Source organism: Mustela putorius, unplaced genomic scaffold, assembly GCF_011764305.1.
Source record: "Mustela putorius furo isolate JIRA1106 unplaced genomic scaffold, ASM1176430v1.1 tig00000095_pilon_pilon_pilon, whole genome shotgun sequence".
In the NCBI taxonomy this organism is placed as follows: domain Eukaryota; kingdom Metazoa; phylum Chordata; class Mammalia; order Carnivora; family Mustelidae; genus Mustela; species Mustela putorius.
The window spans coordinates 38,339,150-38,365,659 of record NW_025421280.1 but is presented as its reverse complement, the minus strand read 5'-3'; the positions used below and the strand labels follow the sequence as shown (position 1 = coordinate 38,365,659).

Here is a 26,510-nt window from a genome sequence, read left to right as displayed (position 1 = left end):
ACAAATACAGATAGTAAATCAAATAACAAGTTAATAAAAAAGATAAAGCTGTAATTGCTTCAAGAAAAAGAGAGGTGCCTGGGTGGCTCAGTCGTGAAGCGTCTGCCTTCGGCTTAGGTCATGATCTCAGGGTCTTGGGATCGAGCCCCGCACAGGCCTCCTTGCTCAGCAGGACGCCTGCTTCTCCCTCTCCCACTCCCGCTGCTTCTGTTCCCTCTCTCGCCGTGTCTCTCTCTGTTAAATAAATAAATAAAATCTTAAAAAAAAACACACACACACAAAACTGTAAGGGAAAAAGGGCGGGGAGGAGGGGAAAAATTAAAAAAAGAGGGGAAAGAACCCAGTGGTAGGAATTTCACCTTGTTGGGGATAGGGAGGGAAAGGCTCCTCTGAGGTGCAGATCTAAGATCTGAAAGTTAGCTAGAAACTAGCCAGGAAGAATGCTGTGGAGAGTTTCTAGGCGAGGAAACAGTGTATGCAAAAATCTTGAGGATTACACCAGAAAGATCCATTTCATTCATTCCCTCTGAATATATTTGGTGCACAGTAAATGCTTCTAAAGGGCTACCCAGAATTTACTTTCTTCCTGTTGTTCACCTAAAAAGACATTTATAGTTTTAATACTTATAATATTCAGCTGATGCCCAATTAGCATAAACTAAAAACTTTTCTTCCTCTAAACCGCAATTTCAGGTTGTCACCCATCAGCCTACGTAAAACGTTTCGTCATGACGTAGGAGCCTGGCCCTCCCTCCTCCTGCCGACCTATCCCACGCGCCTAGCCAATCACAGTGTTGAACTCTCAGCTTGACATCTTCTGCCTCCAATCGCAGGGCACCTCCTCCCCGCCAATGACCGGCGGCCGAGAGGAAGCCCCGGTCCTCCGCGGGAATATCAATAGGGGAGCCATGGGAGGAATGGAAGCCTCGGCTCTCGCGAGGATGCTCCCGGCGGTCCCTTCTTCCCGAGGCGGGTTGTCACGTGACGCGGCCTCGCCCAATCACCGCGCGGGCTGCGGGGGTCGCCGCGGTTCCCGCCAAATACGAGCTCGGCGGCCGCGGCAGCAGCGGCGCGGGCGGGAGGGCGAGCGGCAGTGGCCGCCTGAACAGAGCCCGCGCCTCCGCCGCCTGGGGGGAGCTCGAGCCGCCGCCGGGGCGATGCTGGAGGAGTTGGAGTGCGGGGCGCCCGGCGCCAGGGGAGCGGCCGCAGGTCAGTTCGGTCCCGCGCTGAGGGGAAGGGGGGGCGCGGCGCGCGGCCTGCGCAGGCCGAGGCGGCAGTTGGGGGCAGACGGGCCTCCCGGCCCCAGGCCCGTTCCTCTCCGGCGGCTGTTCGGTCGGGGCGGCTGTTACGGCCGTAGCCAGGGCCCTGCGACCCGAAGGGCGCCCTCGACGTTATTGTTGCGGCCGCGACCATTTTCCCCGGCGCTTTTGCGTCAGTTGGTCCTTGCAGGGCTCTCTGCGGTGACGGGTCGGTGTGTCCCGGAGGGGAGACCGAGGCCCAGGGAGGCGGAGGGGCTGGCTTTGCAGGTTGCCGAGTGCGTTTGTGTCCCCTGAGCAAGTTGGACCGTGCAGCGGCCCTCTGGCCGGGGGTGGGGGGGGGAAACTGAGGCCCGGGGGCCCACGGGCTCGGGGACCAGAACAGCTGCGTCTGCGGGTCGGGGCAAGCCCAGGTAAGAGGCCCGGAGGGTGGGCTCTTGATCCTGCCCTCTATGCAAGGTGAAGACCTGCCTTCCCCTCCCCCACCGCACCTTGGGAGGGGGCTTTCCTGCACCTGGCGGGGCCTGGGAAACGTGGGATGGTGAGCCGAGGAGGACTAGACTGCCTTGTCTACTTTGCTTGACTCCCATTTTGTGCCTAGCGCCGGTGCAACGCTTGGCGCATAGTAAGTGCCTGATAAACAACCTGTCCCTTGAGTTGAGGGCTGACAGGGAGGTCCACTAGTCCGCTCCAGGGTTTCCCAGCCTGGGCACTGTTGACAATGGGGCTGCCCCTTGCATTGTAGCGTTGAGCATCGTGCCTGGCCTCCACCCATTAGATCCCAGTAGCATCCCCTTTTTCCTACTTGTGACGACCCACAAAGTTAACCGAGCAGTGCCAAGGGGGCTGCAGGATGGGGAGGGGGCACGGAATCTCCCCCTAGTTGAGAAGCATCGCTCCTTGGAAATTTCACGGAGACATAAAATTCCTATCAATAAAGTTGGGACCGATCGTCTTGAGCGGTCATTTAATACAGTAAGAATGTTTAATTTAAGAATTTAAGAAACACCACCTTGCTGTGACCCTCCTACCATAAGAGGAAGGGGTGTTTTAAGGCTCCATGAAAATCGGAGCCATGTAATCTCAGAAGAGCCTTCGTAACTTTAGACACGAGTGTGTGTGAATCGTATGTTTGCCTTTGAACAATTCACATCCCTGGGTGGGCTACTCTTGCATGCTTCTGGGCCTGGGTCACTTTTGTTCCCCTCGCATCAAAGCTGGCGGGCCACACCCGTAAATCCTTGTGGTTGTCCTAAATATAAATTTACGTGGGTAAAGATTATGTATACTTCAGATAAGGCAGGGGAAATCCTGTCTTTGGTCAACAAGGACCTGGGAATGATACCGCCTTGAAATGGGTAGAAAGGAGATGTGAATCCTGGGGGTCCTTGTATTCCAAGCCTGGGGCTTAGGCGAGAGCAGTTCCATCTCTGGACAGCTGAGTGTTTCAGAAATCTTGATCTGCTTTTTGAAAATACTCACTTGTGTGTATCTTTTCCAAGACATATGTAGATTGCCCCAAATAACTAACCTAGATTTTTTCAAGCCAGATCTCCTAGCAGGTGTCAGCTTCTAAATTTACTCTAACCAATTTAAGGATATTTTCCCAAAGACTTAGCTCTATTTACAGTCATTTTTGTCTCAGCTTTGATATTATTAGATGCTTTTTTTTTTTTTTTTTTTCCCCCCCGTGCAGGAAAATACTCTCCCTTATTTCTTGACAGCACGTCAGGTCCACCCCGACAAGCTCAACGTGCTTTAAATTGTTTTACCTGTATGGACTCTATTTAAGAAGAAAATTAGTCCTATTCTGATTTTGCAGATTTGGTGGTGGGGATGGTTTGATTGGAGGAGGACATTTTGGGGTCATTAATGGTGAAATCTGTCATGCAGTGTTTTCTGTCATCTCTACTTGCACTTGTTTCCCTTTTTCTTCTCTCTCTTTCTCTCTCTTTTTTAAGATTTTATTTTTTAAGTAATCTCTACACCAGTGTGGGGTTGAACTCACAGCCCTGAGATCAAGAGCTGCGTGTTTCTCCAACCGAGCCAGCCCCTTGCCCCATCTTTCCCCTTTTCACTGTCCCTGTTACCATGCTCACTGGTGTCCCACTGTGTGCCAGTTCTGAGCTAGGTGCACAGGGTACAGTGTGGAACAAGTCTCCATGTTGTCATAGAGCTGCCATTGTGTGGGGAAGGGGGAGAAGACATAATAATCTAAGTTTCAGAGCGATGGTTACCACACAGAATGAGAAGGTGTGACAGTGTTGAGAGCAGAATTTCTCAACCTGTTAGCATTTTGGGCAGATAATTCTGCCTTGGGTGCCATCCTGTGTATTTTAGGATATTTAGCAGTATCTCTGTCCTCTATCCACTAGACACCCCCCCTCACAGCAACCAAAAATGTCCCTAAACATTGCCAAAGGCCCTGTGGTGGGGGTGGCAAGATCGCTCCCACCGGACAACCACTTTGGACGTGTTAGGTGGCTCCATATGAATTACTTACGACTTCTAATAACTTATCCTTTGACACTTCATTCACAGCCATGGATTGCAAAGACAGACCAGCTTTTCCAGTCAAGAAGTTAATACAAGGTAACTGTCTGGGAAGGGGTTAAATACCGTTCCTGACTTGTATCCTTCATCATCTCCTCAGTAGTATTTTTAGTTTTCTTTGAGCAAGGGCCTTCCACTGGGGTCCTCAGGGCTTAAGGGCTAGAGGCAAGATAACGTTTGTACCTTCCAGTCAGAGGCTGTGGAGCCCCTGTGATTATGTTGCTGTTTTCTTAGGTTCCTGGGAGCAAATCTAGTGGTCACTGCCCTTACTTGGGTTTCTCTGTGTCAGCACTGTTGACATTCTGTAATTTTTTTGTCACAGTGTGGGGCTGTCCTCTATATTGTGTGGTTTAGCAGCATCCCTGGTCGCTCACCCAAGTCATGACAAACAGTAATATCTCCAGACTCCGCCAGAAATCCCTGGCAAGCTCAGCTGCCCCTGGTTGAACCACGGTTGGACAGAACGATAAACGTATCCAAATCCTTTGGTGTTTATTTGCCCTTAGGCCAGATTAGTTAAGTAACTGTATAAAAAAGTATGGTTTCTGGTGTTTAAAATTTTTTTTTTTAAGATTTTATTTATTTATTTGATAGAGATCACAAGTAGGCAGAGAGGCAGGCAGAAAGAGAGAAGGAAGCAGACTCCCTGCTGCGGAGAGCCCGATGCGGGGCTCGATCCCAGGACCCTGAGATCATGACCTGAGCCGAAGGCAGAGGTTTAACCCACTGAGCCACTCAGGCATCCCTCTGGTGTTTAAAACTTGGTATCTGGTTCCACTGGAACAGTTTTCCTCTTCCCGTGATGACTGATAGCAAGTTTGGTATGGAGGGGAGTCACGTTAAGGGCAGCAGTCTCTGAGGTGAAAGGGGCAGGGGCAAACCGTGGAGCCTGAGGGCATCCGTGTTTTCTAGAGAAGTCCGGACCCCCTGGACCCCCGGACTCCCCTCCAGCCCAGCAAGGTCGATGCTTATTGAGCCTACAGAATATCAAATTATCGATGGGGTGTCGCCTTTCACACTTCCCCTGTAAAGACGGCCTTCTCTCTCCGTTTCAGCTCGTCTACCCTTCAAGCGCCTGAATCTTGTCCCAAAGGAGAAGAGCGAGGACGGGTCGGATGACACCAGGAGCTCTGAGGGTACTCCTGCCCAAAGTCAAGTCCCTGATCTGGAGACCTCTTTGGACACCGTGGAGAACAACTGTCATATGGGCTCTGACATAGACTGTAGTCCCAAACTTGTCAACGGGAAGGGTCCCTTAGATAACTTTTTAAGAAACAGAGTCAAAACCAATATTGACCAGACTGCGGTCATCATTGATTTGACGGAGGACTCAAGTGACCAACTAGATGGCCTTGTGGCCCACAGTAAACTAGATGCTGCAGCCTCTCCCTCTGAGGAGGCTGTAAGTGGGGTCAGAGAAGAAGCTGGAGGTGACAGGGGGCCGCCGGAGGCCAGTCCGGAGGATGAGCTGGCGTGTTCTGAGGAGACCCTTTCTGACATTCCATGCAAAACCGAGAAGGAGGGTCCCGGCTCCGGGGGCCCAGAGAGGAGTGGAGATGGGCAGAAAGGCTCGCCCCCAAGCTGCCCCGTGCCAACTGGTGACGCAAGAATGTGCCCGGAGAAGGACCAGGATGGTTGGAGTGAAGCCAGGGGCATCCTGTTCAAAGGGAAGGTGCCCGTGGTGGTCTTGCAGGATATTCTGGCTGGGAAACCTCCTCGAGCCAAGTCTCCGCCCGTGACACCCGCAGACCAGGGCGTGCCCTCCGAGAGCGAGACGCTGGAGTCCGGCCCTGAAGAAGACTCTGTTCTTAGCCACTCATCCCGGGGTTCTTCCTCTCCCACCAGCTCACCCGAGGGGCAGTTTGTTTCCAAAAAGCAGCACAGCAGTCCCAGGCCCTCCCCAACCTGCACACCTATCCGCAGAGTGAGTATCTCTGCCGAATGCTGGTGTGGCAGTGGCAACGGGATTCAGCCTCTTGCTCTCCGCCTGGGGATACTGCGTGGCCCAGGGGGTTAGTGGCCAAGTAGGTGGGGCCACAGACTGATTGGGAATAAATTTTTTTTTTTTTTTAAGATTTTTATGTATTTATTTGACAGAGATCACAGGCAGGCAGAGAAGCAGGCAGAGAGAGAGGAAGGGAAGCAGGCTCCTTGCCGAGCAGAGAGCCCAATGCCGGGCTCAATCCCAGGACCCTGGGATCATGACCTGAGCCGAAGGCAGAGGCTAACCCACTGAGCCACCCAGACGCCCCATGATTGGGAATTCTTTGGCTATCAAAACCGTGAGCAGTGTTTGGTTACATGTGCCCCGCAATGTGCTGGTGGCTCTGTTAGTCACCAGCGTGTCAGGTGTCTTCTGTGAACTGCCATCTTGGTAGCAGTGGTTGTTCACACCTGAGGAGTGGTGCCATCAACTTGCCCATGTTCGTGAGGAGTCCACGTAAGCGGGCAGCTGCGACCCCTCGTGTCAGATGTCAGCTCCGTTTCTCCTTGCTGTTCTAACGCGGGCTCGTAAGGGGGTTAATCGGAAGGAGTTTTGGTGAAGAGATCCCAAGACAGCAGGAAGACTAAAATGGGAATTCTGCAGGGTCAGCTCTCGTCAGCCTGGTCACCCAGACCTAGACACTGAAAAACCGCCCCCAGAGCAACAAAAACCAAAGGAAAATATGGCCCCATTTTAAGGACCCACAGAAAGATGACTCTCGAAATGCCTGTCCCTGTTGCTGGCTTATCAGCACGGTGGCAGCTGTCTCCGCTTTCATGCCTCCTTAGGGTCTTCCGGGTAGAACTGGTAAAATGAGTCAAGAATCCAGAAGTGTGTATTGACGGCATCCTTTGGTTTGGGTTTTTTGGTTTTTGGCTTTTGGTGTTTTGCTTTTGTAGAATTTTTGTTCACATTACGTTTTTGTTTGTTTTAACTAGGCTTGGTGCTCAGTGTGGGGCTCAAACGCACGACTTTTTAGACCAAGAGTCACAAGCTCCACGCGTAGAACCAGCCAGGTGCCCTTAGGTTGTTTTGTGGTTTTGGTTGCTTTTTAGTGTAAGATCAGATCCCGGGTTGGATAATTCAGTCTCCACTGAACCTGCTTGATTTGACCTTGATCACTTTGTGAGATTTGATCTCTAAGGGACTAATTATTTTTCTGGGTGACTGCATGGCTTTTATCTCCTGAGGAGTTTAGAAGGAAAGAACCAGTGGCTTTCTCTTTAGGTTTTCAAAATGGCAAGAGTGGAGCAATCTTTTCTTCTTGCAGACAGAGATACATTTTTAAACTTGCATGTGAGCCATTACTCAGACGCTCAGAATCAGAGTTGACGTCCCTTTCCACTGTTAGCCATCTTGTTCGGTCCGGCCAGTTGCCTGAAATCCTTCCAGCCTGCTGCTGCTACTTAGCCTAGATCTTATCATGTGATTTGTTACAGCCAGTTAGCCTAGAAAACAGGACATGCACATGTGTTTCCGTTCTTCTCAAGCACTTTATTTTTTAAGTTTGTTTTTATACCCGTAGCCAAGCCCGAGGAATGGGAAATGACATAGTTGGGCCTTGTCATGAAACAGTTTTATTTCTGTCTGCTGGCGCCCTCGGCAAGCCAAGCATTAAACCGAATGTGGCTGGTTAGGAGATCCTGCGCCTTGGGTATTGGCTCCTCGCTCTCAACACAGGCCTGGAGGTCTGAAACGCTCAAGAAGGCAGTGTTACCACGTGGCTTTGCAAATAATTTGCACTGAGTGGCGAAGGTTCACACAGCCCCAGAGCCTGCAGCAGCAAATCAGCCCTCCCCCCCCACCCAGTGAGCTGGTCGGTCACAGGAGTGGAAGTGGAGCCTCCTGGTGGTGGTTGGCACCAGATGGATGAGAGCAAAGCCAAGTGATTATCATGTGTCCCGGTGCTGTGAGAGCCAGACTCCCTGAGGAGGGCGGCCAAGATGGACCGCTTGCAACCACACCCACACCCACAGCCTCGTGCATTATCTCCCACCACCCCCCTTCCCCAGGAGCAGGGAGTTTCCAATTCGCCGGTTAGTTTTGTGTTTGGTGCTCAACCAGCACCTTCCCTGGGGGGCTCAAGGGTTTCCTGACCCGTAATAGCTTGGGGAATACTTGTGTTTTTCCACTTTCCCTCTCCACGTCCTCCTTTCCAGATTGTAGGTGGAAACTCAGTGGAAGCTCACATACTGTTTCATGTTACAGTGTAACGTGTTTGGTTTTATTTGGCTTCCCCAGTCCTGGGGTTGGTACCGTAATCTCTGCATTTGGATGCCCTAGGCACGCTCCTCTAGTGCGCACGTGCTTGCGTGCGTGTTTCCCTTCCAGGGGACTTAAGATGCAGCTCCTGCTGTGTCTTCCCAGGGAGTCTGAGATGGTCCGCTCGAAGAGCTTCATTCTGTTGTTTCTTGTGTCCTTTATTGTGTTCGTTAAAGCACCAGGGTTCCGGAGACTCGCTTTGAGAACAGGTCTGGAGGAACGCAGTTTGGGCTCTTGCGGGCTCTTCTGGCTGAATGGTCGCTCTGTAGCATTGGAGCATTTTACCATCTGGAATAGAAGTTGGCTTGCGCTTTAGCCGTGAATTCAGCCTGCTTTAATGGCGATAAGAGGTTTATTTTTTTCATAAACAAAGATGTGGATACAGCTGTGTTCCTGGAATCTGGGCATGTCTACAGATGAGCCCAGGTCGCTGGAACTTTTCCGGGTATAATTTAAATTACACAAGTGCTAAATTCTTCGTGTTCAAAAAACATCATTGAAGCATGACACTCCCTCCAGCCCAGCTCTCCCAGGAGTTCGTCACAGTTCGTCACAGTTTACGCTTCCCCGTGCGGCTTATGTGAGAGATCCTTGGGAATACGCAGTATCGTTTTGTGTCCTTATACGAGCCATGTGCTGTAAATATGTTTCCTTTTCATTCTGGGGTGTCTTCCATATGTTTGATATTTTCTCTACAGGCCTGGGAAGGTCTCTGGTTAGCTGCTGTCTTACACCTGTGGTCTGGACACACTGCGGAGTCGGTCTTGTTGGTAGATGTTTCCATGGTCTCTTATTCTCAGCCTTGACGAAGCAACTCTAATGTGCTTTCTTCTGCATGTTTCCTTGGGCTGCTGTTAAGTAGCACTTGAAGCTCCGGGAGGCACAGGTGAATGTCGCCTGCTGGCTCTTCCTCCACTGCAGCTGGAGCGGTTTGCAAAGGTCGCACGTCTCCCCTGCTGCTGTCTCTCCCCTGCGGGGAGGTTTTTAGCTGCTCCTGCTGCATCACTGCCTCTCCTCACCTCATTCACTGCTGCTTCGGAGCGAAGAAATCCACCTCCCTGTATACATAAAGTCAGAGCAAGTGGCTCTGAACAGGTCCTGCCACGTGAAGTTCGTGCCCATGGTTCGGTCTGTCTTGATGTCCGGGGTGTCGATGTGTGTGTGTCAGCTTCCTGCTGGGGTCTTGGTCTTGTTTTTGGCAGCCGAGTTCCCGACGGGTGATGTGTGTGGTCTCCACTTGGGGAGAGTTTCATAGACACTGGGACCAAACGTCAAGAAGATAATCTGTCAGACCAGTGAGGCCCATCTGGGTGCCTAGTGACGCAGTACACCCTGGTTCCGCATGAAATGATCACAGCTCTGGTCGTCGATCAGTAGCCGGCTCCTGGGAGTCCATCACCTGCCCGGACTCGCCACGGAGGAGACGCTCTGTCAAAGGCACTGACTGTGTTTTCCTCTCAAGTGCACTCCTCGTGTGGGAATCTGACCATCACGTTGGGTACTATCAATTTGAACACAAATTCAACAACAGAAATGCAGCAACTTGCAGATGCTGCTGTTCAATCCTTTCTGGTGGGAGTGATGTCGGGGACTTGGCAGGCAGAGCGGACTCTGGAGAGGCGGGTGGTGTTTCTCAAGCCCTTGGTAAAACTGCTTCAGAAGGTGGCATCTGCGTTGGCGCGGGCTCAGTAAAGACAGGCTCAAGCATCCTGGCACGATGCTAGAGGCATTTGAGGTGCTGCCAACACGTGGCTTTCATGAGACTGCTGCCATTTCCTAAGGGAAGGCTTAATCCAAGAAACTCGATGTGTCCCGAGTAAGAAGGATGTCTTCTTGATTTATTCGTCTGTAAGTTGTATTCTACATGAGGTCGTGGGCTTTCCCCAAGGAATCATCACTACCTAGTCTTGTCAGTGTTGTCAAAGCATCTTGAGGAAAATGGGCCTTTGGTTTTTCGAGTCCCCAGTCTCACGTTCTGGCTGCCTCTTTGTCTTCACGGAGCCTGGGTAGTTGCTGCTTTTCTGTGCACGCTCTCCGCACCTCTCTTCCGTCTGACAGTTTGGTTTTCCGGCTTCCCCGCTCTGGAGGTAGCTTAGGCCAGTAGTCTGAGTTGTTCACACTCAAACCGGAGGCCGTGAAGCCAGCGGTGAGTCCTTCTGGCCGTGCTCACCCTGCAGCCGGGCGGTAGAGGCTGTTGTACTCTAGGATGCGGGGGTCCTAGACCAGATCGCTACCTCCAGCAAGCTGACCTTTTCCCCTGAACATTCATTCGCTCCACATTTCGGAAAGCGGAGTACACATTGATGGCTCATAGGTAGCTAGGCCACAGACCCGTTAACTTGTTAATGTTAACTTTTAGACATTACATAGAAAATGTAAACAAAATTGCCAGTATTGGCTCCTCTTGGAAAAATCAGAAGGGGCTGCTGTGCCGGGTTACTGGCTCTGTCCGTTTCACACGGGGTGTGTCCCATGGCCTCTGTTACAAAGCCTTCTACTCGGTCACATGCTGGACGCCAAGGCTGGCTGTCCACTGCCGCTTGGTGCTGAGCCTGCCGTGTTTCTCCTGTGCTTGGCCCCCCTTCGGTTTTGTTATCTGTCTCCCCAGTCTCCTGTTTGATCCCCAGAAACATGCATGTGAATGGTCTTTGGAGTTCATGACCCCACCACGATATTTTGGTTTTTGGTTCTGTTTTGTGGAAACTAGTCACTGGAAGGTTTTCACTGAGCTCTTTTTGTAAAGAAGTTCTCAGTAGTGTGAGCCCCTTAGTCCCCCTTCCCCTTCTTTCCCAGAGAAGCGTGTGATATGTTACATGTACTGTAGTGATTGAAACAAGCCATGTTTAAAGAAAAATATCTTTCATTTCAGATAACTAAGAAACTCAAAGCTTCTGCAGAGAAGGACAAGCTCAAACTGCAAAGAGTAAGACATTTCCCCTGAAACAGAAAGTTAACCTGCTGTGCTTTTTGTATTGAATAGTAAGCAAGGCCCCTGCACCCCTCCTTTGCCTGTTCCCTTTCCCTGCTTGTCCTGACCATGACTTTGAATCTTGCTTCATTTCACACAGCTGTGCCCTGGGACTTGTGGGTTGCATCATTTTAGTGACGATTTTGTACATAGCCTTTCTAAGCTTCTGTTATGATCATGGTTTCTCCTACTGTCTTGATAGCTGGGCTTTGTAGCTGACACTTACCAGCCCCTTCCCACGTGCTGTGCTGGTCTGGTGGCCACGATGCTAGATGGGTGATTACTGTCTAGTGTCGCTTCTGAGTCTTGCTTTCTGTCGCCTGGGGGTCACTACCTGTCTCGCGCTGCAAAGCAGAGGACGTTTTCCTCATTGCTGTAAGGAGCAGAGAAGGCCAGTGGGCTTCTGCAGCCCAGCCAGCCTGTGGAAGGGGTGATGAGGACAGTGGGTCTGGGCTCACCCCGTGCTTCCTATGCCATCCGCCTTATGGCTGCATTCAGTTTTTGTGGGTCAGCTTTTGGTGGTGGTTTTAGAGTTTCTCTCATTCTTGGAGAATTTCAGAGGTTGACACACATGGGGTGGGGGAGGGACATGGGGCTCAAGGATGGCCGGTTTCCAGAAGCCTTCTTACTGAGCAGTGGGCCCACACGACTCCTCACCACCTTGCATGCTTTCCCCAGTCCAGGCACCTTCTTCAAGTGTCCGAGCCGTCCGCGGAAGGTGCAGAGGGCGGGCGCTCTGTGAGAACGGAACGCTTCCGCCATCACTAGCGGGGAGCCTCTGTGGCTTTCCTTAAAGCAACGAAAGGTTTCTTAGGGCAGAAGGTGGGACATTCCCTAGAGACGAGCGCAGAGTCCTGTGCCCAGACCGAAACCGGAGTTGCCAGGCTCCTGATGTTGAGAAACCCATTTCCGACATCAATAGTCCTCGAAGTTTCGCTGGTGCTGTGGCAGAGGGGAGCCCCTGTGTCTGGCAGGCGTCTCGCCTGCTGAGCCAGAGCTCGGGCTTAGATAATGATGCAGTGCCTCAGGCCGTGTGCCGGTTGTTTGGAATGAGGAACTGATGTAAAGATAAAAGCAAATTCATTTTTTGCTTTTATTGGTTGTTTTCATTTCCCCCTGACTTAACAGATTCCCAGTCCCTGTCTCATCCCGATCTTCCATTTCAGAGGAAAAAAAATAATCCCTATAATTTGATCTGGTTTGGGGAGGGTGGGAAGCAAAATGCTTTTGTTTTAAAGGTAGGGAAGCAAAACCTACAGGTATTTTGTGTCTTTATTTTATTATCATTTTCTGATTATGAAGATAAACTCCGCTCCACTTTTAAAGATTTTGAGTGAAGCTTATTTCAAATCGCGCGGAAGGTCCTGTGAGCATTGGCTGGCGGCCGTCACTCCGCTCCCAGTGGCCGGTGCGGTAGGGCGCCGGCTGGCAGGTCCCTCCCGGGCGGGCCGCCTCCCCTCGGCCTCCACTGCCTCGGGCGCAGGGACACACCGCGGGACCCTCTCTCGGTGCAGGACAGGGAGCGGCTGGGCAAGCAGCTCAAGTTACGGGCGGAGAAAGAGGAAAAGGAGAAGCTGAAGGAGGAGGCCAAGCGGGCCAAGGAAGAGGCCAGGAAGAAGAGGGAGGAGGAGAAGGAGCTGAAGGAGAAGGAGCGGCGCGAGAAGAGGGAGAAGGACGAGAAGGAGAAGGCGGAGAAGCAGCGGCGCAAGGAGGAGCGGCGCAAGGAGCGGCAGGAGGCGCTGGAGTGCGTGGGCCCTTGCAGGGGGGCGGGGGCGGGGGGGGGCGGGGGCGCGCACCCTCCCCAACCCCTGCGCGCGCCGGCCTGCCCGCACCGGGCCAGCGCCTTCCCAAGGCGGCCTGGGTGCACGCACACCGGAGCTGCCCGGCCGAGGCTGAAGGTCCTGTCTCCCAGGGCGAAGCTGGAGGAGAAGAGGAAAAAGGAAGAAGAAAAACGGTTGCGGGAAGAGGAGAAGGTAGGTCATTGTCCCAGGACCTCTGCCTGGGGAAGCCAGGTGGCCTCGGGGACCCGCACGGAGTCTGACGCCCCCGAGGCCTTCACGGGTTTGGAGAGCGGACAGCAAAGGAGTGCTCTCACCTGTAAAAGGCCGGGCTCCCGTTTCGGGGCCGCCATCTCTTATTTCTTCGTGTTCATCTTCTCTTCCGCTGCAGCGCATTAAAGCCGAGAAGGCCGAAATCACTAGGTTCTTTCAGAAGCCAAAGACCCCGCAGGCCCCCAAGGTGAGCGCCCAGCTTCCTCCGGCTTCACTTTCTCTGTCACGTTCGTCCTTCTGGAAAGTGCAAGGGTATCTTCTGACCAGGGAGCTTCCCTTTCATCAAGAGGGGGTCCCCGCTTACAGAGGGAGCTTTTACTTCTGACGGAGGCTGGAGACGCAGGATTTTGTCATTCGCTCTGTCCTTGAAAAGGCAAAAAGTGGCACGTGTGGTAAAACCACTGCCGAGTGTTCGGAGGTTGCTTCCCGAGCAGTTTTGCGTTAGGAGCCGTGTGGGAAGGTGTCAGAGAAGACCTAGTGCTTACGTTCAGGGAGCTGAGGCGTGGGGTGGGAGGCGAGAATAAGCATAAAACAACAGTTCAGAATTCACAGAATTCTGCTTCTCCAAGCTGGCATCTGTCGCCTTCTAGCAGCATCTGCTTCCGGAGACCCCAGACTTCCCTCCCCTCCCTCTGCACTCCAGAGGTAACCCAGCTCCTCTGATGCAAGGGTGTCCATCTAGAGCTTTCTGCGCATTTACACGTCTTCATATGTTTGTGTGTTTACATACATATCATGAGTGTGTTCCGTCCCTGCTTTGTTTACATCGCTGAATCCTGGATTCTTGCCCTACTGGCACGTTTGGGTCGGCTTCGTTCTTTCTGTTGCCGCTTAACTTTTCATAATGTGGATGGTGTCACAGTCTATGCCATTGCCCCATTGATGCCCCATCAGTGGCATGGTGACTGTCACTGACAGTCCTCTCTGCACGTGTGCCTTTTTTTTTTTTTAATTTTTTTAAAGATTTTATTTATTTATTTGACAGAGAGAGACCATCGAGAGAGGGAACAAAGCACGGGGAGTGGGAGAGGGAGAAGCAGGCTCCCCACTGAGCAGGGATCCTGATGTGGGGCTCGATCTCAGCACCCCGGGATCGTGACCTGAGCCAAAGGCAGATGCTTAAGGACTGAGCTCCCCAGGTGCCCCACGTGTGCCTTTCTTTAGGACGGCTGCCTGGAAGCAGGTTGATGCTTGGTCCAGGGATACACCCTCGGACAGAATGACTGATTGTATTAGTCCGACCCAGGTGCCCTCCCAGCGGGAACATCCGTGCTGAGCCTCGTGGGGAAATGAGCTCTTCCCCACCTGCGCTGGCACGGAATGGAGCGTATTTGACCTTCACTAATCCAATGGGCAAAAATGATGTTCTTCTTTCACTTTACAGTTTTCCTTGATTCTAGCTGGACATCTTTTTGTCTTTTGTTCGCCGTTTGCTTTCTTCTGTGACTTGCCAATTCCTATTTCTTACCTATTTTCCTACGGGATTGGCTTTTGCTCTGATCTCTAGGAGTTACTTCTGCAGCCAGGATTTTCTTTTTAAAGATTTATTTATTTATTTATTTGAGAGGGAGAGAGAGAGAGTGCACATGCACAAGCAGAAGGAGGGGAGAAGGAGAAGCACACTTCTCACTGGGCAGGGAGACCGATGCAGAGTTGGATCCCAGGACCCTGGGATCATGACTGAGCCAAAGGCAGACGCTTAACTGACTGAGCCACCCAGGTGGCCCACAGATTTCATGTTTTAAAGTCAACATTCAAAATTTTCTTTTTAAGATTTTATTTATTTATTAGAACAGTAGACAGAGGGAGAAGGAAAAGCAGGCTCTCCACTGAGCAGGGAGCCCGATGTGGGGCTCGATCCAGGATCACGACCTGAGCCGAAGACAGACACTTAACCGACAGAGCCACCCAGGCGTCCGTTAAATTTTTTAGAGCATTTGGCTTATGGTTACAAAGCCTTGTATACCCTCTGGCCATAGGCAGATATCATCTCTTTCCTATTTTTTTGGTCTAGTTTTCACTGTATGTTTTTAAAGATTTTTTTAGGGGCACCTGGGTGGCTCAGTGGGTTAAGTCTCTGCCTTCGGCTCAGGTCCTGGGATCGAGCCCTGCATCGGGCTCTCTGCTCAGCAGGGAGCCTGCTTCCCCACTCTCTCTGCCTGCCTCTGCCTGCTTGTGATCTCTCTCTCCCTCCCTCTCTCTCTCTCTCAAAAAAAAAAAAAATCTTTAAAATTTTTTTTTTTTTTTAAATAATCTCTATACCCAGTGTGAGGTTCAGACTCCCAGCCCCAAGATCGGGAGGCGCCTGTTGCACTGGCTGAGGCAGCCAAGCCACTATTTGGTTTTTTATGTGTAGTTCCTTAGCTTGGTTGGAGTCTTTGGTCCTATGGGCTCGGCCCTAACTCTGTCCTGTCTGGGTGCCTGATAGCCCAGTTCATTAGTGAGGTGGGCCGTCGGCTGGTTCTTGGCTTTGACTGCAAGTTGGGAATCACCAGGGAGATTTGCAAAATCTTGGAGCCTGGATCCCATCCAGGAGCATCCCCCAGACGGCCCTCTGTGCAGCCACGGTGAAGGCGGTTGCCGTAGTGTTCTCTCCTCAGTGAGGTCGGAGGCTGGCTTGCTTATACTGAGCTTCACAGATGGGGACTCTCCTCCTGACCCCGCACGTCCTCGTGCGCCAGCTTTGGGACCCGCTGACAGACGTGGCCAGTGCTGCAGGAACTCTGAGGGGAGATTAAATCCACCAGAACTTGTGATGAGTGATTCTTAGGGAGCAGACATTGGTGTGGCAGGTTCCTGTCTGCCTTCAGTGTTGAGATGGGCTCTGGCTCGTGAGTCATCTTGTCCCAGTGCAGCTCTGGGGAAGCGGCAGTCACTCCCCGGGGGCTCAGTTCCCTCTCCTGGGATCGCGTGTCCTATTGCGCCCCGCCCCCTTCTTTTTAAGTGGGTATAATGCAGAGTAAAATTCACTCATTCGGTGAGTTCTGACAACGCGTAGGGCTCCACAGCACCCCCCTTCTCGAGAGCTGAAGTGTTGCTGTCGCCCCAGTTGGCTCCCTATAATTGGTGCCCTCCTCCCGCCTTGGCCCCCAGGCCCCAGCAACTGCTGATGTGACTTCTGGCCCTCTAGTTTTGCCTTTTCCAGAAACTTGTGTAAGTGACATCACACAGTGTGTAGCCTTTTGTGTGTCTCCCTGTACTTAGCGACCTGGATGAACGTGAAAAGGAGCATCCCCGTGCAGTGTGCCCGGCGGCGCCTCCCCGGCGCGCGTCACGGCGTCTTCTCCCTTTCAGACCCTGGCTGGCTCCTGCGGGAAGTTCGCCCCTTTTGAAATTAAAGAGCACATGGTTCTCGCCCCTCGGTTTCGGACTGCTTTCGACCAAGACCTCTGCGACCAGTTGGACCAGCTCCTCCAGCAGCAGAATGGCGAGTCCTCCTTCCTGAAAGATCTGAAAGGCCGGCAGCCCCTCCGGTCCGGACCCACCATGGTTTCAAACCGAAACACGAATATTCATAACAGGTTAGTGGCCGGGGAGACTGTCTTTTGCCTGTTGGTGACATCAGAGCGCAGTTGGAAAGTGCCGGGGGGTCCGGGGCAGAGCCCTGCCTTCTGGTCTGCTGCGGGCTCATCACGGCGGGTTGTCTCCCTCCGGGGCCTAAAGCCAGAAGCTCAGTGCTGAGTGTCGGGGGCGCTGGCCTTGCCGAGAGCTGCCGCTGCGGAGGGCAGACTGGCTGGCCGGGCTCCCTGGGAGCAGCTGCCCTGTTCTTGCCAATTCCCGTGCTCTCTGGGATCCCGCTTCTGTACATCCTGCGGGGTAGCAGCTTGGCCATCTTGTCTCCGCCTTCTCCTTGCTCTGTGTCCCTGAAATGAATGTCCCTTAGCTTTCTTGGGAGCAGGTGGTTTCCCATCTCTGGAAAACGTTGACGGCCTGCTTCCTTGAGAAGCCGGGGTGGCGAGCGGCGCGGAGCGGGGAGGCGCATTGCTGGGTCTCCTCCTCAGCGACGTGGTGATCGTGGAGAGCGGCAAGGCGGATGGCGTTCCTGACAGGAGGAAGTTCGGCAGGATGAAGCTCCTACAGTTTTCCGAGAATCACCGGCCGGCGTACTGGGGGACGTGGAATAAGAAGACGACCGTCATCCATCCAAGGGACCCCTGGGCCCAAGACAGGGTGAGCACGTGGCAGCGGTGCTGCTGGTCCCGGCGCGTCTGTCTTTCTGTGTCTCTGCCATTCCAGTGTTTTCTGCTTTGCCGGCCCCGAAAGAGCCATGACGCGCTGCGTCTTTGTTTCCTCAGAAGTTCCTGGACTATGAGGTGGACAGTGACGAGGAGTGGGAAGAGGAGGAGCCGGGAGAGTCCCTCTCCCACAGCGAGGGGGTGAGCACACGCCTGCACGGCTTTTGGCTCCCACCCAGAGGGCTGCGCTCGCTCACAGCCAGCCTGTGTCTGACCGGCGGTGGGGACACCTGGCTGGCCTCGTCATCTGAGCTTCCAGCTCATGGTTTCGGCTCGGATAGTGATCTCAGGCGCGTGAGAGGGAGCCCCATGTCAGGCTCTGTGTGGAGCAGGGAGTCTGCTCGGGGGCCTCTCTCTCCCCCCTTACCTCTTCCTTTGCTGCCCGTGCTCACTCACTCTCTCAAATAAATAAATAAGTCTTTATGTTAAAAATAGTTAAAAACAACCAGATTTCCAGCATCTACTGGAAAATCTTATCTAGTGACGCTAGCTCACCTGGCAGTGGGACTGAGCGGTGTCCGGCCTGTGAGATGGCACACGCTGACCCCTGATCTGCCTGGTCCCCACTCACCCCTCCTGTCTTACCTCTGGGCGGCTTCACTCGCTTGTGTTCTGCCTGATCCACACCGCTGCTGCCCCCCTCAAATAATGGGATACAGGGGCACCTGGGTGGCTCAGCCAATTAAAGCCTCTGCCTTCGGCTCGGGTCATGGTCTCAGGGTCCTGGGATCGAGCCCTGCATCGGGCTCTCTGCTCAGCAGGGAGCCTGCTTCCTCCTCTCTGCCTGCGTCTCTGCCTACTTGTGATCTCTGTCAAATAAATAAATAAATCTTTAAAAAACAATAATAATAACGGGGGTACCTTCAGGGGGTTTCACCCCGTGCCCGTAAGCATGACACTCAAGGCAGTAGATGCCTTTTCCTTCCTTAGATGTTCGCAGGTGAACATTCTAAACGAGGCATATATTCTGTTGCCACATATTATGAACCGTTTTTCTTTTTTGAGGATGATGATGACGAAGTGGGAGACGATGAAGATGAAGACGATGGTTTTTTCGTGCCCCATGGGTACCTGTCTGAGGACGAGGGAGTCACTGAGGTGAGGGGAGAGCGGGGAGGTGACTGTCCCGGAGAGAGCTCGCTGAGCCGAGCCGGGCTGCGAGTGTGGGGCTGTGACAGTGGTGTGACGGCCCAGCTCACCCACCCTCATCCCATGCACGCTTTGCGACCCCAACACGTAGTCATTTGTGGGGTCTCGGGCCTGAGCTTGAGTTTTGCCTGGGGAGGGTAGTGAAGGTCTACAGAGGTAGGGGAGAATCCCAGATGGGGCAGCAGCATGAGGAAAAACCCGAGTCAGAGTTTCCGAGCTGAGGTATAACGAACTTATAAGAAAACATGTAGATCTTAGTTATTGAGCACAGTGAGCTTTAATGATTGACATTTGTAAATCCATCACCTGAAATAAAATCTAGAACTTTCTGTGTCTCCAGATGGTTCCCCTATGCCCCTTGGAGTTAACCCCCAACCTCTGCCACCAACGTGCTAGACTCTGGCAGATGGCTGCTTTTAGGGCTCCGACAGCCGGTCAGGTTGTCGTGTTGGGACAGTGGAGGTTGGAGAAGTATGCCGTTGCCTGGGGGAATGGTTTTGCCTCTCCCAAGTCAGGCTGGAGGGGCGGGTGTTCCTCGTACATTTCCAAGCAGCAAAGCAGGCTGTGGAGCCCATGGGCCTCCCCGTCTCTGAGAGCAGTGTTGGGCCTGGCTTGGAGGGTGACCTGGGCGTGGGGTTTGGGGTTGGTGATTGGATGGCCCTGGCATCACACCGTCCCTAGAAAATCTAGAGTGGCCTCGAGCGGCTTACTGGTGAGGATAGAGTACTTTAGTCCCTGCTGGTCATGGCCAGAGAGGATGGGCACATCCCAAAGAGCAAACGGCAGGAGTGCCGGTCTCCGTTGCATCTAGGAAAGCACTCCGCTGTTTCCCCGCGGTGATGTTAGGAAGGGGGTGCGGGACACGGTGGGGGCCGGGACGTGTGGATGGCTGTGCCCAGCCCCAGTGTGCTCGTCCCTCTCCCTGGCCCGGGGGTGGGACGAGAGGGCACAGGGGCCCGGGGACCCTGAGAGAGCTTTGCTGTCTGCCCTGCAAGGAGTGTGCTGACCCAGAGAACCACAAGGTTCGTCAGAAACTGAAGGCCAAAGAGTGGGATGAGTTTTTGGCGAAGGGGAAGAGGTTCCGCGTGCTCCAGCCCGTGAAGATCGGCTGCGTCTGGGCAGCTGATAAGGACGGGGGCGCCGACCGGAAGGTGCTGCAGCAGTTCACGGCGTGCCTGCTGGAGACGGTCCCTTCCGAGGAGGAGCAGACGCCCAAGGCCTCCAGACGGGAGAAGAGAGACCAGCAGAGTGAGTGCCGGCGCCTGCCGGGAACGGGAGGGGATGGGGCTCCCAGCGCCCCGGGCCCAGGGAGACTGCTGGGTGGCTGGACTGCGATGCAGGAGGGCTGTCGGCCAATCACGAAAGCAGCGCCGGCTGAGCGCATCTCTTACTTTCTTGATACGACGGCAGGACCCGGCCCTCTAATTAGCGCCCTCCCCAGAGGGCCGGGCTCGAGGTCACACATGCCTGAGGCCTCTGCCTCCTCACTCTTCGGAGCCGGGGGAGCCCCGTGACTCGGGAGGAGTGGGCACATGGAGGGAGGCATGCTCGTTTATCCGGAGAAATCCCGCCTCGGGAGACCTGGGCTGCCCAGCCTCCCGCAGCTCATCTCGAAAGGCCACCCCGCAGCTGATTGCGTCTCTGACCTCGGTGACAGCCCGGGAGCCTTGTGCGATGTGTGTTCTCTCTCCCGGTGTCTCCCCGCCCTGCCCCCACCAGTCTTGGCGCAGCTGCTCCCGCTGCTGCACGGGAATGTGAACGGAAGCAAAGTGATCATCCGGGAGTTCCAGGAGTGCTGCCGCCGGGGGCTGCTCGGCAGGGATGCGGGCAGTCCCGACAGCAGCTCTGCCAGCCCGCCCAGCCCCGGCTCCTCCCGCCCGCAGACCCCCACCGCCAGCGAGGACGCCGCCGTCCCCTCCAAGGCCAGGCTCAAGCGGATCATTTCCGAGAACTCGGTGTACGAGAAGAGGCCTGACTTCAGGATGTGCTGGTACGTCCACCCACAGGTGCTGAAGACCTTTGACCAGGAGCACCTGCCCGTGCCGTGTCAGTGGAGTTACGTCACCGTGGTGCCCTCGGCCACCAGGGAGGACAGTGGCAGCGTCCCCGCCACGGGGCCCAGCCAGGGGACGCCCATCTCGCTGAAGCGGAAGTCATCCGGCAGCATGTGCATCACCCAGTTCATGAAGAAGCGCAGGCACGACGGGCAGGTGAGGGGCGGGGCGGGCTGGGGGAGACACCCAAGGGGGCTTTTCAGTTTCTGTGAAGTGTCTTTGTTAGAGCAGTTTTCGAGTCGCAACAAAAGTGAGCAGAAAGTGTAGCGATTTCGCGTGTTTGCCTGGTTCCCAGGTGCCCCGATGGCTCATTTCTTTTAGCCCCCAACAGCGTTGTGTGTGGAGACTTTCCAGTCTTTATGTTTTTGCTTTTACCTTTACTTCCTGTCGTTGGAAGCACTGACTGATCTGGGCTTTGCCCAACCTTGTCCACACGGTGGCGAGCAGAATCGTGACTGGGAGCACAGGCGGCGGTTTGTCGCCTGGGCAGCTCCCTGATCACTGACGGCCGCACCGGGAGGAGCAAGTGCGAGGAGCCAACTGTGGGGGCCTGGGGGCGCGGGCACGGCGCCGTCTCCGAGGCCGGCTGTGGGCGCAGACGGGCGCGGCCCCGGCCCCAGCCTTCCCTGCTGTTGGATGTGCGGGTTTTTTCCTGCTGGAATAGGAATGGGATGAGTTTCTTCCTTTCACGCAGCTTCTCTTACCGGATACCTGTTTTGCGGCGCGAGTCCCGGGTGCTTGTCTTAGGCAGACGTCTCGGGGTTACAGACCTCACGCGGAGGGTGCGAGGAAGGGGTCTGTGGAGCCGTGTCTCCGGCTCGTGTCCAGCCCTCCACGGGGGTCATATGGCTTGGGGAGCTGCGCGCCGCGGGCTGAGTGGTGATGCCGCCGCACCCCCAGGTCCTACCCACGGCTTCTCTGACGGAAGGCACCGTTTAGCTTAGAAAATCCAGTGGCTGTCAGAGCAGGAAGGCGGGAGAACTTGCTCCTGGAATGACGCCCGCCTTCTCCCTGCTGCTGGGGGCTGACGAGGCCTTTGACACGTTGTAAACCTTCCCAGTGTCTGCATTATTGCTCCCCAAGTAGTCCTAGACGGAGCCAGAGCATGGCTGGCTCTGCTTGAAACCAGCAGTGGGAACCCCAGCTTGAAATGGCGGGGCTGGAAAATATCCTTGTTCGTCTGTCTGTCTGGGCAGCCTTCCTTCAGGGCCCCGCCATGTCCTTGCCCATTTTGTGGGCATGGATGTGGAGTCTCACCCGAGCCCGAGGGACGGCCCCGGCTGCATCCTGAGCTCCATGGTGCCCTCTCTCCCCCATGGTGGTTCTCACTTTCAAGACAAACAGTGTTTTTGTTTTTGTTAAGATTTTATTTATTTATTTGACAGAGAGAGATCACAAGTAGGCAGAGAGGCAGGCAGAGAGAGAGAGGAGGAAGCAGGCGCCCTGCTGAGCAGAGAGCCTGATGCGGGGCTTGATCCCAGGACCTTGGGATCATGACCTGAGCCGAAGGCAGAGGCCTAACCCACTGAGCCACCCAGGCGCCCCGAAAACAATAGTTTTAGACACTATTACATGTTCCTCAAATGCCAGGTCCTAGGCTAGGCGCTTTATGGGAATCCCTGTGCTTCATCTGTAAGATACTTTGTTATCACGCTGAGCCGCCGGGAAAGGAAAACCCCCGGTTGTGTGTCCGGGAATCTGCGCAATGGGGAGTCTCACCTGATGTTCCTCGCGTGAACAGTCGCCTGTTCCTGTTCCCTGTTCACGGGTCGGGCCCTCCAGAGGCTCCGCAGTGCTGGGGACTCACCCGAAGGCTACAAAGCAAGTGAACCCCCTCCAGCCCCTCACAGGGCTCACCTACTGCCCCTGGGATTTTTAAAACCGCTCCCGGCACAAGTACCACCAGGCCGAAGCTTCGGAGTTCTGGGCGTCCTGGGCCCGGTGACGCGGATTCAGCACGCCGGAGCGAGGAACTTGGGGTCTCCGTGTGATTTTATTTAATTTTTAGAGAGCGAGTGAGTGAATGTCCTCAAGCAGATTCCCAGCTGAGCACTGAGCCAGACAGCGGGGCTTGATCTCAGGACCCTACGGGCATGACCTGAGCCAGACATGCCGCTGACCCAGCCGCCCTGAGGTCTGCGTTGTAAAATCTCCTCGGAGGGCGGCTGGGTGGCTCGGTCAGTGACGCGTCTGACTCGTGATTCCTGCTCCGGTCGGGACCTCAGGGTCTGAGGTAGAGGCTGCCGCCTGCTCGGGCCAGGACCGGCCGGGAGCCTCCCTCTCTCTCTGGCCCTCTGCCCGCCTGCTTCTGCGTGTGCGCCCTCGCTCGCCTCAAATAAGTAAATAAATCTTCAAAGCTAAATAAATACCAGAAGCCCCTTAGGAAATGCCATGTGCCAGGCCCAGGACCTCCGCGTGGGCCACCACAGTGTGTGCCTGTGGGGAGGGAATCTCTGAGCGCCTGGCTTCTGGGGCCTTCTGGGAGCTGTGCCGTGGGCAGTTAGCCTCACCCCTGCTCCGCAGAGGGGGACACAGTGCTCGGCGGTCCTAGCTTCGGGCCGTCACTCATAGGGCCCCAGTGTCAGCTTCAACACGGGCCAGGGCTTTGTCCCGAGCTCTGGTAATGACAGGCCACCCCCGTGTCCCACTCCCTCCTTCCTTAGCATGTGGCCTTTGTCTTCGTGGTCACACATGGCTGTCGCGTACCTCCCACCGGCAGACCAAGGCAGCGGAGACTTTCCGCTTAGCTGGGTTCACAGGACTGGCCAGGCGGCCTCGCTCGGCTTCCGGGGTGCAAGGGCAGGGTGGGGGGATGGCTTTGGGGCTGCCTTAGCCGGGGCACAACCCGCTGACAGCCCCCACATAAACGTGCCCGATGCAGGTAAACTTCTAGAAGGTAAGACTGGAGGCCCGAAGCCTGTGAAGCGTTTGGGCTTGGGTTTCGGTAAAGCCGCTGATACTTCCCTACCCGTGCCGATAGCTGCTGTCAAACCGTGAACGTCCGCACAGATTCTAGATGGGGTTGAGCTTTCCTAACTTGTGGGAATTTATTTATTTATTTATTTGTTTATTTATTTCAAATTTTTGCTTCAGTTTTTGTTTTGTTTTCTCCATTTTGTGGGAATTTAAAGATCCTTTTGAGTTGACAGCTGGCCTGCTACACCGCATGTTCACGAGGCGTCACAATCAGTCAGGTGAACAGGGCCGAGTGAGGCACCAGGACTGTGGTCTTGTGTGGCCCCTGGGAGGGACTCGAGCTTTAGACTCTTATTTTATTCTGAAATGGGGAGTGGCCCTGTTTTCCCTTTCCTGTCCGAAATCGCCTCTGATCAAAATGACCCCGAACAGGTGTTCCACAGAGTTGATTCCTGATCGTGGCTAAAGGTCTTTCCAAGCCCAGAGCGTGGGGCGGGCCCTGGGCCCCTGTGGGCATTAGCAGCAACCTGAGCGCCTGTCCTGAGTGGGGGGGGCTGCGGCTGGGGAGCCCCCTGCAAAGTGGCGGCACACGGGAGGCCTCGTTCCTGTTGCTCCGCGGACCCGCCAGATGCCTCCCGATCAGCGTGGGGAGAGCCTGGCTCTGCTCTTCTCAGCCGGTGAATTCTCTGGAAACCGGTGGTTTGAGGCATCGATGCTGCGTGCTCTGGGGGCCGCTGGCGTGTCCGTGGGGCTGCCCAGCCAGGCCAGCAGGCTGCACACCGCGTGGTCCTGCGCCATCGCTCCTTTTCCAGGCAAACAAATGCCCATTTCTGTAGCAGAGGAATTCCGGGAGAGTTTTGAGAAAGAGCTTCCCCTTTTGAAATCAGCCCACCTCTGCCTCTGCTGGTTCTTTGTTCATCTACATAAAGCAGGGGCACTTGTACAGATGGTTGGTGTTTAAAATTGAGCCTTTTAACTAATTAATTTGTAAAAATTGGCCTTTTTCCACGTGGTCCTTCTGTCCTCTCTGGTAAAAGCTGATGAACACAGGTCCAGAAAGTCGATGGAGAATCCGCCCACAGCGGCTTGGATGGTGTCGTCACCAGCAACAATGGTCCGAACACAAGTGACAAGAGAGAGTTGTTGGGGGCCGGGCAGAGGGGCTGAGCCCTGGGCAGAGGAGGTGACGCTGGCTGGCGGAGTTCTCCACTGTTTATTTCAAGAGAAAGTGAAAGTGGGCATTTTATCACTCTATCTTCAGATCACACCAGAAAGCCAGATTGCTGATTCAGAATCGGCCAATTTTTGTAAATAATGCTGGTGGTTGTTTTGGGAGAGCTGAATGAGGTCGTTGACGAGAACCTTCTCCCCCCAACCTGTGACAAGGCTCCTTTGCACATAGGTTCTGAAGCACACCCCTGCAGCTTGTTCCCAGATCAGGTGGGGGGTGCACACCGGCCTATCTGCTGCTGTTGCTGATGGCACATGCCCCCTTGTCTGTCCAGGTCGGGGCCGGGGACCTCGATGGCTTCCAGGCAGACACGGAGGAGGAGGAAGAGGAGGACGGCGACTGTGTGATCCTGGACATCTCGGATGTCGGGGGTGAGAATCTGGCAGGAAAAGAACGCACACCCCGTCGCTCCCACACTCCTGTCTGTAAACAAGGGGGCTGAGCTGAGAGACCCCAAGAGGCGCTGAGTGGGCTGGATGGGTGGGGGCGGTGCGTTCTGGTCCAGGGTCTGCAGGATCCGGCTTCTCCGAAAGCTGCCTCGTGCCCAGCGGGACTGGACTCCAGTAGCCATGGCAGAAATAGGTACAGTAACGGGCCAGCAGTTGGATGCTGACCACGTTGTGGTGCTGTTCCAGAAGCGTCCCAGAGAATCGGCAGTGCTGCACCTGCAGTGCCAACCCCTGGGCTGGGAGCCGTGGCATCTTGGGGCGGTCTCGGGAGTAGAAGGGGCTGAGTCAGGGACACCTGGAGGGGGCAGTGAGGGGGGCCAGTGTTTGACTCTTGCCGAGTGAGCCCAGGAGGGGACAGGCTCTGAGGGCCGTGAATGAGTATAGTTGTCTGAAGGGGGGCGTGGGGGCAGTGACTTGGGCCCCTACCCAGTCTGGGGGTGCAGCCAGCTAAAGGCCCCTCCTTCTCTTGCCTTGCAGAGGCTCCGACCCCGTGTGGAACCACTTCTGGAGCTGGGGGGTCCGTGGGAATGGACACCAGCGAGAGCCCCGTGCCCACCAGCTCGCTCAGCTCCTGCTGAGTGCCCCGCTGGCCCGGCGTGTGTAGGTAGAATGGTTAGGGCATTCACAAACGCCTCTTGGATACTTGAAAGTCCTACAAGTCCTGTGTAAAGAGCACTTTGTCCTGCTTCGCAGGCCTCTCTGGAGGTCTGGAAAGTTTTATAGAGGATGCTTGATTTGTTCCTTTTGGTATTTGTAAAAATTCCCCCCAAAAGCTGCATATTAATCTGCCCTTGAATAAAGCATTATTGCGATGTGAGGATCTGTACAGGGACAGCCTGGTCGCGCCTGTGGGCCCCCAAGCAGGCGCTGTGATGAAATGCTTGTAAATGAGTTGGAGCCCGCGGCGGCTCCTCAGCCTGATGTGGGTGTGTATAAACTTATTGTCCAGCCCTGACCTGGTGCATCTGTCGTCTTTTCAAGCATCGTTGCCTGTGCATGGTTCCATCCCCTGGGGCTGGCCCCCCACTCTGGGCTGGCGGGTGCGCTCTCCCCTACCTGGTATGTGGCTCGGTCGTTTGTATAAAGGGTGACACCTTGCAGCACTGTCCCCACTCTTGGCTGTAAAATCCTTGGCCTCTATGCTGACCTAGTTCAAGGTGACAGCTTCTGGAAAGTGCTTCTGTCGGCCTATCCCTGCTGCCCATCTGTTAGGCCACCGGGACTGGAACTGTAGCTTCCAGATCGACTTCAGGGTTGGGTCACTCTTGGGGAAGAATGCATGGACAGCTGTGGGCCCCTGTGCCCTGGAGCGGCCCTGTGTTGGGGCTGTAAGCGACCCCACCGAGACATCAGAGCACATCAGAGGCCTGGGGTGCGGGGATTTTGGCAGAATTCCTGGACC

General features: G+C 54.6%; 1 protein-coding gene across 7 annotated transcripts; it reads left to right on the top strand.

Annotated features, from left to right (window-relative positions):
• Positions 1 to 879: 879 nt before the first annotated feature.
• Positions 880 to 26,063, top strand: CHAF1A (chromatin assembly factor 1 subunit A). 7 transcript variants are annotated; one of them, XM_004771455.3, is made up of 15 exons: positions 880 to 1,209; positions 3,798 to 3,848; positions 4,865 to 5,733; positions 10,925 to 10,978; positions 12,538 to 12,767; positions 12,936 to 12,996; positions 13,193 to 13,261; positions 16,369 to 16,595; positions 17,124 to 17,244; positions 17,370 to 17,450; positions 18,315 to 18,407; positions 19,454 to 19,706; positions 20,178 to 20,668; positions 24,934 to 25,030; positions 25,586 to 26,063. In XM_004771455.3, exons 1-15 carry the CDS (start codon positions 909 to 911, stop codon positions 25,684 to 25,686), a joined length of 3,099 nt encoding a protein of 1,032 aa, XP_004771512.2. In that variant the 5' UTR covers positions 880 to 908; the 3' UTR covers positions 25,687 to 26,063. The 7 variants fall into 7 exon arrangements, with proteins under 7 accessions (XP_004771512.2, XP_004771513.2, XP_004771511.2 ...); XM_004771456.3 differs by having other exon boundaries at positions 17,076 to 17,244; positions 20,178 to 20,655; XM_004771454.3 differs by having other exon boundaries at positions 882 to 1,209; positions 17,076 to 17,244.
• Positions 26,064 to 26,510: the final 447 nt, after the last annotated feature.

Bases quoted from the DNA above. Each gene is read 5' to 3' on its own strand.
- CHAF1A (XM_004771454.3), top strand. From the start codon at position 909: ATGGGAGGAATGGAAGCCTCGGCTCTCGCGAGGATGCTCCCGGCGGTC. The intron at 3,849-4,864 runs GTAACTGTCTGG...TCTCCGTTTCAG, and splicing joins AGTCAAGAAGTTAATACAAG to CTCGTCTACCCTTCAAGCGC. The intron at 16,596-17,075 runs GTTAGTGGCCGG...TCTCCTCCTCAG, and splicing joins AACACGAATATTCATAACAG to CGACGTGGTGATCGTGGAGA.